This window comes from Aegilops tauschii, chromosome 4 (assembly GCF_002575655.3).
Source record: "Aegilops tauschii subsp. strangulata cultivar AL8/78 chromosome 4, Aet v6.0, whole genome shotgun sequence".
Taxonomy (NCBI): Eukaryota; Viridiplantae; Streptophyta; class Magnoliopsida; order Poales; family Poaceae; genus Aegilops; species Aegilops tauschii.
The window spans coordinates 342120193-342132018 of NC_053038.3; the positions used below are offsets into that span (position 1 = coordinate 342120193).

The 11826-nt window shown below is 44.4% G+C and overlaps 1 protein-coding gene across 1 annotated transcript; it reads right to left on the minus strand.

Annotated features, from left to right (window-relative positions):
- Positions 1-6442: 6442 nt before the first annotated feature.
- On the minus strand, positions 6443-11509 carry LOC141021869 (uncharacterized). Its single transcript, XM_073497721.1, has 10 exons — positions 10619-11509; positions 9685-10008; positions 9567-9630; positions 8977-9254; positions 8527-8682; positions 8307-8436; positions 8030-8109; positions 7826-7900; positions 7441-7717; positions 6443-6597 (listed from the first exon to the last, which is right to left on the minus strand). Exons 1-10 carry the CDS (start codon positions 11507-11509, stop codon positions 6443-6445), a joined length of 2430 nt encoding a protein of 809 aa, XP_073353822.1.
- Between the last annotated feature and the right edge of the window lie 317 nt (positions 11510-11826).

Genomic DNA, 11826 nt, shown 5'->3' on the forward strand with positions numbered 1-11826 from the left:
GCTTTAGGGCAAACATCATCTCGGCGGCACCAATTGCATCAACTCGGTGAGACCGAAGTGAAGCAATAAGGCATCATAGAGAATTCCAAGCCAACTCGGTGAAACCGATTGCGTAACTCGGTGAGACCGAAATAAATGCAGCAAGTCATAGAGCGTTTGCAAGGCCATCTCGGTGAGACCGAGACCCGTATCGGTGAAACCGAATTGCTAGGGTTTCTGACAGTGGCCATGTCATATGAACTCGGTGGCGCCTACTACTTCTTGAGCTTGCGTTGGTTTTTCCCTTGAAGAGGAAAGGGTGATGCAGCAAAGTAGAGATAAGTATTTCCCTCAGTTTTGAGAACCAAGGTATCAATCCAGTAGGACATACAAGCAAGTCTCCAATCTATGCACCTACACAAACAATCAAACACTTGCACCCAACACGATAAAGGGGTTGTCAATCCCTTCACGGTCACTTGCAAGGATGAGATCTGATAGAGATAAATATAAAAGATTACTAAAATGTAAAACAAAGTAAAAATAAATAAATTGCAGCAAGGTATTTTTGGGTTTTTGGTTTATAGATCTGAAATTAAATGATGGAAAATAGACCAGGAGGCATAGGTTTCACTAGAGGCTTCTCTCTTGAAAGAAAATAATACTGTGGGTGAACAAATTACTGTCGAGCAATTGATAGAAAAAGACAAAGTTATGACGATATCCAAGGCAATGATTAGAATATAGGCATCACGTCCGTGTCAAGTAGACCGAACAATTCTGCATCTACTACTATTACTCCACACATCGACCGCTATCCAGCATGCATCTAGAGTATTAAGTTCATAAGAACGGAGTAACGCCTTAAGTAAGATGACATGATATAGAGGGATAAACTCAAGCAATATGATGAAAACCCCATCTTTTTACCCTTGATGGCAACAATACAAATAAGTGCCTCGCTATGCCTACTTTGTCACTGGGTGAGGACACCGCAAGATTGAACCCAAAACTAAGCACCTCTCCCATTGCAAGAAGAACCAATCTAGTTGACAAACCAAACCGATCATTCGAAGAGAACTACAAAGATATCAAATCATGCATATAAAAATTCAGAGAAGATTCAAATAGTATTCATAGATAAACTGGTCATAAAATCACAATTCATCGGATCTCGACAAACACACCGCAAAAGAATATTACATCGGCTAGATCTCCAAGAACATCGAGGAGAACATGGTATTGAGAATCATAGAGAGAGAAGAAGCCATCTAGCTACTAGCTATGGACCCTTAGGTCCGTGGTAAACTACTCATGCTTCATCGGGAGGGCAATAGAGTTGATGTAGATGCCCTCCGTGATCGAATCCCCCTCCGGCAGGGTGCCAGAAAAGGCCCCAAGATGGGATCTCACAGGAATAGAAGGTTGCGGCGGCGGAAAAGTATTTTTGTGGATGCTTCTGTTGGTTTGGGAATATTTGTGAATTTATAGAGCTGAGAGGGAGGTCGTTGGACTCCCGGGGGCCCACAAGCCAGGGGCGCCCCCGCCCCATAGGGCGCGCCCTGAGGGCTTGTGGAGCCCTCGGGAGTCTTCTCACTTCATCTCCAAGTTCCGTGGATGTCTTCTGTGTAGGAGATATGCCCTAGAGGCAATAATAAATGATATTATTTATCTCCGAGTTCATATTATGTTTATGTTCCATGCTATAACTGCAATGATTCTCGAGTCTGCAATATCCACGAGGCTCGGAGGAAGACTCATATGCACGTGTGGAATAATAAACGGTAAGAAGTATTCCTAGTCTGGCCTCTAAGACTAGCTCAAGTGTTGCATGATGGTTCTGTTTTCCTGATCATGGGCATGTCTATGCCAACAACTTTGAGGGAAATATGTTAAGAGAACATTTGTGTTGAATCGACCCGGATTGATGTTATGCTATGGGATTCATTCATCACAAGTTAATGGTACATAACACAGAGATGGTTAACGTTTGCATGATTCCTTAGACCATGAGAGTATCGAGTTTCTTCATGCTTGCTTCATGAACTTTGGGGTTTTGTTAAACGTCATCCGTAAATGGGTGGCTATTACGGCGGCTTACGGGTTCATGGAAAAGTGTGTCAAGTAACTTGATAGCTCAAGATTGGGATTTGCTCCTCCGACGATGGAGAGATATCTCTGGGCCCTCTCGGTGTTACGGTATCCATCATCGTCTGGCCAGACACTTTGTGATTTGATCACGGGGATGCCGGAACACGATAACGAGAAAAGAGAACAATACCGGTAACGAGGTAACTAGCATAGTGGACAAGTTGTTGATCCACGGGAATGCCAACATGTCTCACCTCGGGTATTTGTAACATATCGTGAAGCAACAGGAATAGCACACGACAACTGGAGGTTCACTCGAATATTTATTCGTGTGGGTATAGGGGTCGATATGGGTGTCCACGGCTCCGATGTTGATCATTGATCGGAAAGGGTTCCAGTCATGTCTATACTTCGCCGAACCTATAGGGTCACACGCTTAAGGGTCATCTATCTGCTGAATATTTTACAAGGAGTCTGAGAGAAAATCACCGAAAAAGTTTCGGACAGCAGAAAAGGTTCCGCAGAAAGAGGTCATCGGATGAGTTTCGATGAAACTGAAAAGTTGTTTCAGGCGATACCATAAAGTCAAATTGGTTTCCGCACATGCCTGATAATTCTTGGAGGGTGCCAAAATCATTCTGGAAGCTTTTTGGAATTTTCCGGGATAATAACCGGATATGCTCCGGAGCTGCCGGAACCACTTCAGATGCTTTTCGCAGATGAAAATCACTAAATCGGAATTGTTTCGGAACGTGTTGAAAATAATTTTGGTGGGTACTAGAAATGTTCTAAGCCCACATAAAGATTTTCAGTTCGAACAGACGCTGAAAAATGTCGTCGTGAATAGTGAAAGTGTTTTTTGGGATATTTTATGGTGAGTCACCTTTTGGGATATTTCCAAAAGGCTTCTAGAAGGGCTTGGGGGCCAAGCATGCTCCTCATGGGGGTCCCCCAAGGGGGTTGGCCGGCCACATGTGTGGGGCTCCATGGAGCTCCACTTCCCTCCCCATTATGCCCTTCATGTGTGACATTTGCATGGGCATTTTGGGTTTTTGTGAGCCATCCCTACCCCTTGGCTTTCCTATAAATAGAGGAGGAGTGGGCAGCCCAAACCTCATCCCTTCTCACATACAAGTGCCATGCATGATCTGGCTTCTCTCTCCCTCCCAGCGAAATAGTTTCGTAGAGCCGAAAGGCTGTCTGGGTTCCGGTGGGAACTAGTTCTGGACGGCGAAGCCCTGCCGGATAGATGACACCGTATGTGTGCAACTCTGTAGAGAGATCGTAGTTTCAGTCTTAGTTCGTGAGTGCCTCCCGAAGGGCTGTCCGTGTGACGGTCCGAGTTTTGAAGGTCCTCCCGAAGGGCTATCCGAGTGACCGTTCGAGTTTCGAAGGTCCTCCCGAAGGGCTGTCCGCGACACCGTTCGGGGGGCTGTTCGACCGCCTCCCGGAGGGCTGTCTGAGGAGCAGATGAGGGTATACATCCTCGTGGTTGGGAGGTTGTAAATCCTAGCTGCGGGGATCTGCACCGCCGATCGTCATCGACTCTACTTCCCGCTGCGCTACGAGTCGGTAACGAAAAAGATCAAACCTTGTATGCAGTCTCCATAGTGGTCCTGGGCTGGTGCATAGGTCGGAAATTTTTTGTTTTCTGCTGCGTTACCCTACAGTGGCATCATGAGCCGTGCTATGCGTAGATGCATGTTGCGATCTAGAATACATAGAGATGTATGGGTATTGCATAATATAATTAGGTAGTAGATTAGATCTATTGCTGAAAATTATTTATGTGGGTGACAGATGAAATTTGTTACCCGATGTTCTTGTTGCTTCCCTAGAATTTGCGTTTGCTCAATCTCAAGACAGCATGGTGGAATTTGACAAAGTTCTGGCAATCCGTGATCCTGATTGATCATGGAAGTGCTATCAGTTCTTTGGGTTCTGCCGTAGTCAAAAGAAAGATGAAATTCGCAGACGACAGGGCAATGCAGATATGATCTGCACGGGGGTCATGTGTAACGACCAAACCTCGAAGGATTTGAGTCTCTGTGCTTATTGTGCTAGTCCCTGGATCGAACTCGCTAGCACACACAGTATAGATGAAGACCAGAATAGCAAGTGCATCATTTATTAGAACGTATGATCCAGAATATATAAAATAAAACAATCTGCATAGCACTTGGCTAGCTTTATTTAATCAAATAGCGGAAAGTAGCAGAAAATAACAATGAGTCCCATCATAGCCCACTGGCGATGCTGAGTGCAGACTCGCGGCCCTAACGGTACCTTACTCTTCGTCTGAATATCCTGCAACATGAGACGTTGCAGCCATATAGGCCAATACTTTGAATGTATTGGCAAGTTACATAGGGGTAATAATATAGCAGACCTACATGTATATGCATAATATAACAAAAGGAAGGCTTGAGGGTTTATTTTTGCAGAAAGCTGATTTTGTCCTCATAACTACCTAATAGTCAAATTTTTATTTAGTTCTTTTATTACTACAATTATATACACAAGGTTGAGTTGGCAAAATCAACTCCAACCTACCCTTTATTAAGTTGCCCAACAAATTTATTAAGTGTCACATCTGTCAAGATCATCCAACAACTGTAATGGCATAGTCGCTCAAATTTACCCATAACCGGGGGCACGGCTAATCAAGATTAGTTTTAATACTCTGCAGAGTTTTGTACGCTTTACCCACTGGACCCAATCCGAAGATTGAGACGAAGTCTTTCAGAAGAGGTTCCCTTAACCACCTGACGGCCACATCCCACCTATATATGCTACATCTGTAGACACTGTCTGGGCCAGGGTTCCAACAACTGATCAACTAAGCTAGAGCCCATATAGCCAGTGGCCGCACATGGAAGCTACTAGTCACTAAGTCTGTCTGATCTTTTTGAACCTGGGCGGCATTCCACTTAGGGTGCACTCTCATGGGCGCATGGCCTTAGAAAAGGTGCAAGACCCCATGACGCCTTCCCTCAACACCAAGCAATACCACTTCCGCCCAGAGGTGAGTTAAATCCTGAGTTACTACTCAATTGTTATATATATAATCCTCACATAAACTCAATGAATACACGAACCACCCCCGTCTACAAAGCATAGCTACCTACAACTACCACGATTTGCAAAGACGGGAAGATAGCTCAACAGCACAGCAAAAATAATATAGTAATCCTATACATGCATATATTCATAGTGTGATATAACTACATGCATAGAAAACAATAGGTAAAGTATGATCAACATGTAACTTGCCTTGGTTCTGGTTCAGAAAGTCACACTCCTGACAATAGTTCGCGTCGCACTCCGGACAATCTACACGTTTCACACAATTCAACAAATCAATCACCGGAACACGAATAGAACCAAAATAAAACCAACAGCAAGAAAACCATTTTTAAAACTCACAAAAGAAGCTTAACAGCACCTAAATTTCACTACGGTCACAACGCAAAAAGAATCACTCGATTCCGATAAACGATTTAAAAGTTATGGCCTCCGGAAGGTTTAATTTGAATTTGAACGAATTCAAATTTGAAAGGTGCAAACATGTGAGATTTTGGTACTGTGATAAAGTGCTGATTTTTGTGAGTGCATAGGAAAAAGAATTACCTAAATTGGATAAATATACTAAGAGTTATAGCAAATTGAAATTTGGATGAAAATCTGGAAAAGAAACAAAAGGCAGCAGAAAACTCCTGAACTGTCGCAACTCCTGCGCGTGCACTGTAGCAGTGATACATGGCAGCGGGCGGTTGGCCGAAAAACCTCCTGTGCATGCGTGCTCACCGTTTACAGAGGAAAACAGCGGCGACGGTAGGCCATCGGCGGTGGTGGCTCTCCCGTGGGTCTCCGGCGAAGACGAGGTGACGGGAGGGTGCGGTGTCGAGCGGCGAAGGTGGTGGTGGTGTTCAACGGCAGCGGGGCGTCCTCTGCGGGCGGCGGTGACGACGTGAACGCGGTGTGCTCCGGCGGCGGCGGACGAGCTTGAGTTGCTCGCTCCGGTGGCTCTCTGCCCACGAAAATAAGTCAGCGAGGCGCGGCTTCGAGGGGGAAAGGGAAGGGTGCAGGCGGAGCTGCTGTGGGTGATATTACGGCGGCGCAAACTTCCGGCGAACGGCGGCGGACTTCGAGCTCCGGGGCGAGATCCGTTTCGCCCTAGCTGAAGCGTGCAGCAGCGGGAGAGATCGGGAAAGGGGTGCGGGGGTTCTTCGGGGTCTTGGGCACGCGCCAGATGGCTCGGGCGTGCACGGGGCGGCTCGGGTGTGCCACCTCGACCCGGGTTTGCCCCGGGTGTGCGTGCGGTGCATGCGTGTTCGACTCGGGGAAGAAGAAAGCAGTGTGGGGCCCATGGTCAGTGGCTGGAGGCGAGGTGGATCGGGCGCGGGTCGGGTGCGAGCGACGCTGCGGCGTACCGCTTCGCGGGAAGTGGGCTGCGGCGGCGGGAGCTGGGCCGCGGCGTTGGCTGGCTGGCTGGCTGGCTGGGCCGCTGGCTAGCTGGCTGGCCGGCTGGTGTTTTTTTAAACAAAAACAATAGCAGCAGAACAAAATAAATAAAATAAAATACACAATATAAATTCTAAATAAAAATACCTAGACACATAGTAAAAATAGCCCTACAACTATAAACTACAGGAACACTAGTTCCAATACTAATGCAATTTTGTAAAATAATTTTGATGCAATAAAACAATCAAATAAAATATTTTGGAGATTAAGAAAAATACAAGAACATAGCAGATGAACTGGAAATAATATTCTGGACATTATGAACATTTTTAAAACAGGGGAGAAGTCATGTTATCTCCACTCCAATAAATTGCCTTTGTTGCATAATGATTCGAATATTTCAGAAAAAGCAAATAATGCAATAAAAATATGATATGCATATGTATGATCTATTAACATCCACATTTAGGAAAATTGGGATGTTACAAACCTACCCCCCTTAAGATGAATCTCGCCCTCGAGATTCGGGCTGGCTAGCAAATAGGTGTGGGTGATCTTGCGTGAGATCTTCCTCTCGTTCCCAGGTAGCTTCCTCCTCTGTATGATGATCCCACTGAACCTTGCATAACTTGATTGTCTTGGTGCGAGTAACTCTCTCTGTTGTCTCCAGAATCTTAATAGGCTTCTCCTCATATGTCAAATCACTCTCCAACTGAATTGCCTCAAGTGGCACTGTGTCCCTCAATGGAACATCCATCATCTCTGCATGGCACCTCTTCAACTGAGATACATGAAACACATTATGAACTCCAGACAAAGATTCTGGCAACTCCAACTGATAAGCTACCTCTCCTCTACGCTCCAAGATCTTGTAAGGCCCCACAAAACATGGTGCTAACTTACCTTTGATTCCAAACCTCTTAATTCCACGGAGTGGTGAAACTCTAAGATATGCACGGTCTCCTACCTCATATGTCACCTCCTTACGTTTTGCATCTGCATAACTCTTCTGTCTGGACTGTGCTATCTTCAGCCTGTCACGAATCAACTTGACCTTCTCCTCAGCATCCCTGATCAAGTCTGGTCCAAAGAACTGACGTTCTCCAACCTCATCCCACATCAACGGTGTCCTGCACTTCCTACCATACAATGCCTCAAATGGTGCCATCTTCAGACTAGCCTGATAACTGTTATTATATGAGAACTCTGCATAAGGTAAATTATCATCCCAACTGGACCCATAGTCCAAAGCACAAGCTCTCAACATATCCTCCAAAATCTGATTTACCCTCTCTGTCTGCCCATCTGTCTGTGGATGGAAAGCTGTACTGAACTCCAGCCTGGTGCCCAAGGATTCATGCAACTGACGCCAAAATTTGGATGTGAACTGAGTACCTCTATCAGACACTACCTTCCTTGGAACTCCATGCAGACAAACAATTTTAGACATATAAATTTTTGCTAGCTGAGCACTGGTATAAGTAGTCTTTACCGGGATGAAGTGAGCAACTTTAGTGAAACGATCAACAACTACCCAAATAGAATCATAACCTGACTGAGTCCTGGGTAAACCTGTAATGAAGTCCATACCAATCTCATCCCACTTCCAATCAGGTATACGCAATGGCTATAACAAACCTGCTGGTCTCTGATGTTCTGCTTTAACCCTCTGGCACACATCACATGTTGCAATATATATCCAGCAATTTCCCTCTTCAGGCTAGGCCACCAAAATCTTTCCCTCAAATCCAAATACATCTTAGTATTACCTGGGTGAATAGAATAAGGTGAATCATGCGCCTCCTGAAGAATCAACTTCCTGATATCTGCATCTCGAGGTACACAAATACGCTTCTCAAACCATATGGCTCCATGTTCATCCTCATGGAAACCTTCTGCCTTACCTTTAACCATATTCTCTTTTATCTCAGCAATCTCCTTATCATTCTTTTGAGCTTCTCTGATCCTGTCAAGCAAAGTAGGCTTTACCTCAAGTGTTGCTAAATATCCCTTAGGAACCATCTCCAACCTGAGATTCCTGAACTGCTCACATAACTCCGGTGGCATATCATCAATATTTATTGCATTAGCATGGCTCCTACGACTCAATGCATCAGCAACAACATTAGCCTTACCAGGATGATACTGCACATTCAAATCATAATCTTTAATAAGCTCCAACCATCTCCTCTACCTGAGGTTCAAATCCTTCTGAGTAAAAATATATTTCAAGCTCTTATGATCAGTAAATATATCACAATGATTACCAATAAGATATGGCCTCCAAGTTTTCAATGCATGCACAACTGAGGCTAACTCCAAATCATGTGTAGGATAATTATGCTCATGATTCTTAAGCTGACGTGAAGCATATGAAACAACTTTACCTTCCTGCATCAAAACACTCCCAAGTCCTTGACGAGAAGCATCACAATATACCTGGAAGTCCTTATGTATATCCGGCAGAGTTAAGACTGGTGCTGTAACCAAACGCTGCTTCAACTCCTGAAAACTGGCTTCACATTCATCAGTCCAAACAAATTTCTTCTCTTTCTTCAGCAATTCAGTCATAGGCTTTGCGATCTTGGAAAAGTTCTCAATAAACCTCCTGTAATAACCTGCAAGGCCCAAAAAGCTGCGAATCTCTCCAACTGTCGTGGGTGTCTCCCACTCTGTAAGTGCAGCAACCTTAGATGGATCAACTGCAACTCCATTACCTGACACAACATGTCCAAGGAATGCTACCTCATCCAGCCAAAACTCACATTTGCTAAACTTGGCGTACAACTGATGTTCCCTCAATTTCTCCAATACCAAACGCAGATGCACCTCATGCTCTTGCTTATTCTTGGAGAATACCAATATATCATCAATGAAAACAACCACAAATTTATCCAAGAACTCCATAAACACCTTGTTCATCATATTCATGAAGTATGCAGGAGCATTAGTCAATCCAAATGACATAACAGTATATTCATACAACCCATACCTCGTAGTAAAAGCAGTCTTTGGAATATCTTGCTCACGAATCTTCAATTGATGATAACCAGAACGGAGATCAATCTTAGAAAACACAGTAGCTCCCTCCAACTGTTCAAACAGATCATTTATCATAGGCAAAGGATACTTATTCTTAATGGTTACCTCATTCAGAGAACGATAATCAACACACATCCTCAAGGTTCCATCCTTTTTCTCCACAGACAGAACTGGAGCCCCCCAAGGTGATGAACTTGGGCGAATAAATCCTTGTGCCTGCAATTCTCTTATCTGCTTCTTCAATTCCTCCAACTCTTGAGGAGGCATTCTATACAGTCTCTTTGCAATAGGTCCAGTGCCTGGTATTAAATCAATAAGAAACTCAATATCTCTATCTGGTGGCATATCTGGCAACTCCTCTGGAAACACATCTGGATAATCTCTCACAACTGGCACCTCTTCCAGGCTACCCCCCTTAAGAGAGTTCACCTGCACCTGATTATGCTTATACTTACACACATATTTGATCCTCTTCCCTCCTGGTGCACTGAGAGTGATAGACCGACTGGCACAATCAATACGACCTTTATATAACTGCAACCAATCCATACCCAAAATAATATCCAGACCTTGTGACTTCAATATAATCAAATCCGTAGGAAACTCATGCTTCCCAATAGATAAAGTCAACTGATGAAAACAACACCTGCTATCATCTCAGCTCCTGGGGAACTCACTCTAATAGGCATACTAAGTGTTTTGGTTGGCAATCCATGTTTATCAACAAATACCCTCGAAATGAATGAATGCGATGCACCAGTATCAAAAAGAACAACTGCGGGTACTAAATTAATCAAGAACTTACCAATCACTGCATCAGGTTCATTGTAAACCTCCTCCACATTAACATGATTTACATGACCCTTTTGGAAGGGGTTTGGCTTGCTGGATCCTGAGTTCTTCGCCCCTGGGAAATCTGTGGCATAGTGCCCCATAGCCTTACACCTGAAGCACTGCACCTGACTCAAATCCCTTGGCGCACGTGTAACCTGGTGGTTCTGGTTATTGTTTCCTCCATTGCCATTACCATTACCATTACCTCTGCCATTGCCATTGTTACTCTTATGCCCATTATGATGATGGTGGCCATTATCGTTGTGGCCATTCCCTCCATGATGATTATGATCATTACCTCCATGGTGATTATGATGCCCATTACCTCCATTGAAGTGTGTGGCTTCTGCTGTGGTCCTGAATTATACCTGTTATTGTTGTTGTACTTCCTCTTGCGATTCTCTATGGCATGTTGCTTTCCCTCCAGCACAATAGCCTTATCAATCAGGTCCTGACAATTCCTAAAAGTGGCCACTGTCAACTGAAGGCTCAACTCATCATTAAGGCCCTCCAAGAATTTCTCCTGCCTAGCTGCATCAGTGTTAACATCATTAGGAGCATAACATGCAAGATTATTAAATTCCTCCACATACGCATTAACTGTGTGACCTCCCTGGCGCAAACTGCGGAACTCCTTCTTTTTCAGACTCATAGCACCAGCAGACACATGTGCAGCACGAAAAGCATCCTGAAACTGAGGCCATGTGATAGTAGCAATGGGATAAGTGACCAAGTAGTTGTCCCACCAAGCTGCAGCAGGACCCTCCAACAAATGTGAGGCAGACCTCACCCTCTCTGCATCTGTGCATCCAACCGTCTCCAGGTTCCTATTGACTGCACGGAGCCAGTCATCAGCCACAATAGGTTCAGGGGAACTGGAGAACCTCTGAGGATTCAACCTCAAGAACCTGGTAAGCATATCCACTGGTGGAGGTGGCGGTGGATTGTTGTTGTTATTGTAGTTGTTCTGGTTCTGGACAAGCAACTGGATCAACTGAGCTTGTCCCTGAAGCAACTGCTGCATGTATGGCGGTACATCATTGCCATTGTTGTCTCCTCCTGCAGCATTACGCCTATTATCACGCCTCGGCGGCATCTGGTGGGCAAGCATAGAAGAGTTATAGATATAATAGGGCCAAAAACTATGTATATATAAATATATTCTACCCATATGCATAATATGATCAAGCCAACAAAACACAACAACGAATAACAACAACAAACAAACAAACAACAAACAATATGATAATATTATATATATATATATAGTCGAATAATTTCGACACTAAGCAATTTAACAAACAACTACCAATCAAGCAGACAATCTAGTGTCTTCATACCACGAAAGTGGGCATAATCAGATACGCTAACACGATAACGTTGCAATATAAAGCAAGCATGAATGGTGGTCTC

What these genes read in the sequence shown, in the direction of transcription:
- LOC141021869 (XM_073497721.1), bottom strand. Translation starts at nt 11,509, where the DNA reads ATGCCGCCGAGGCGTGATAATAGGCGTAATGCTGCAGGAGGAGACAAC. An exon ending in TTATCATCAATTGAAGATTC is followed by an intron (nt 9,255 to 9,566) that starts GTGAGCAAGATA and finishes ATGTTGTGTCAG; the next exon opens with GTAATGGAGTTGCAGTTGAT. An exon ending in TAAGAGGTTTGGAATCAAAG is followed by an intron (nt 6,598 to 7,440) that starts GTAAGTTAGCAC and finishes AAAAAACACCAG; the next exon opens with CCGGCCAGCCAGCTAGCCAG.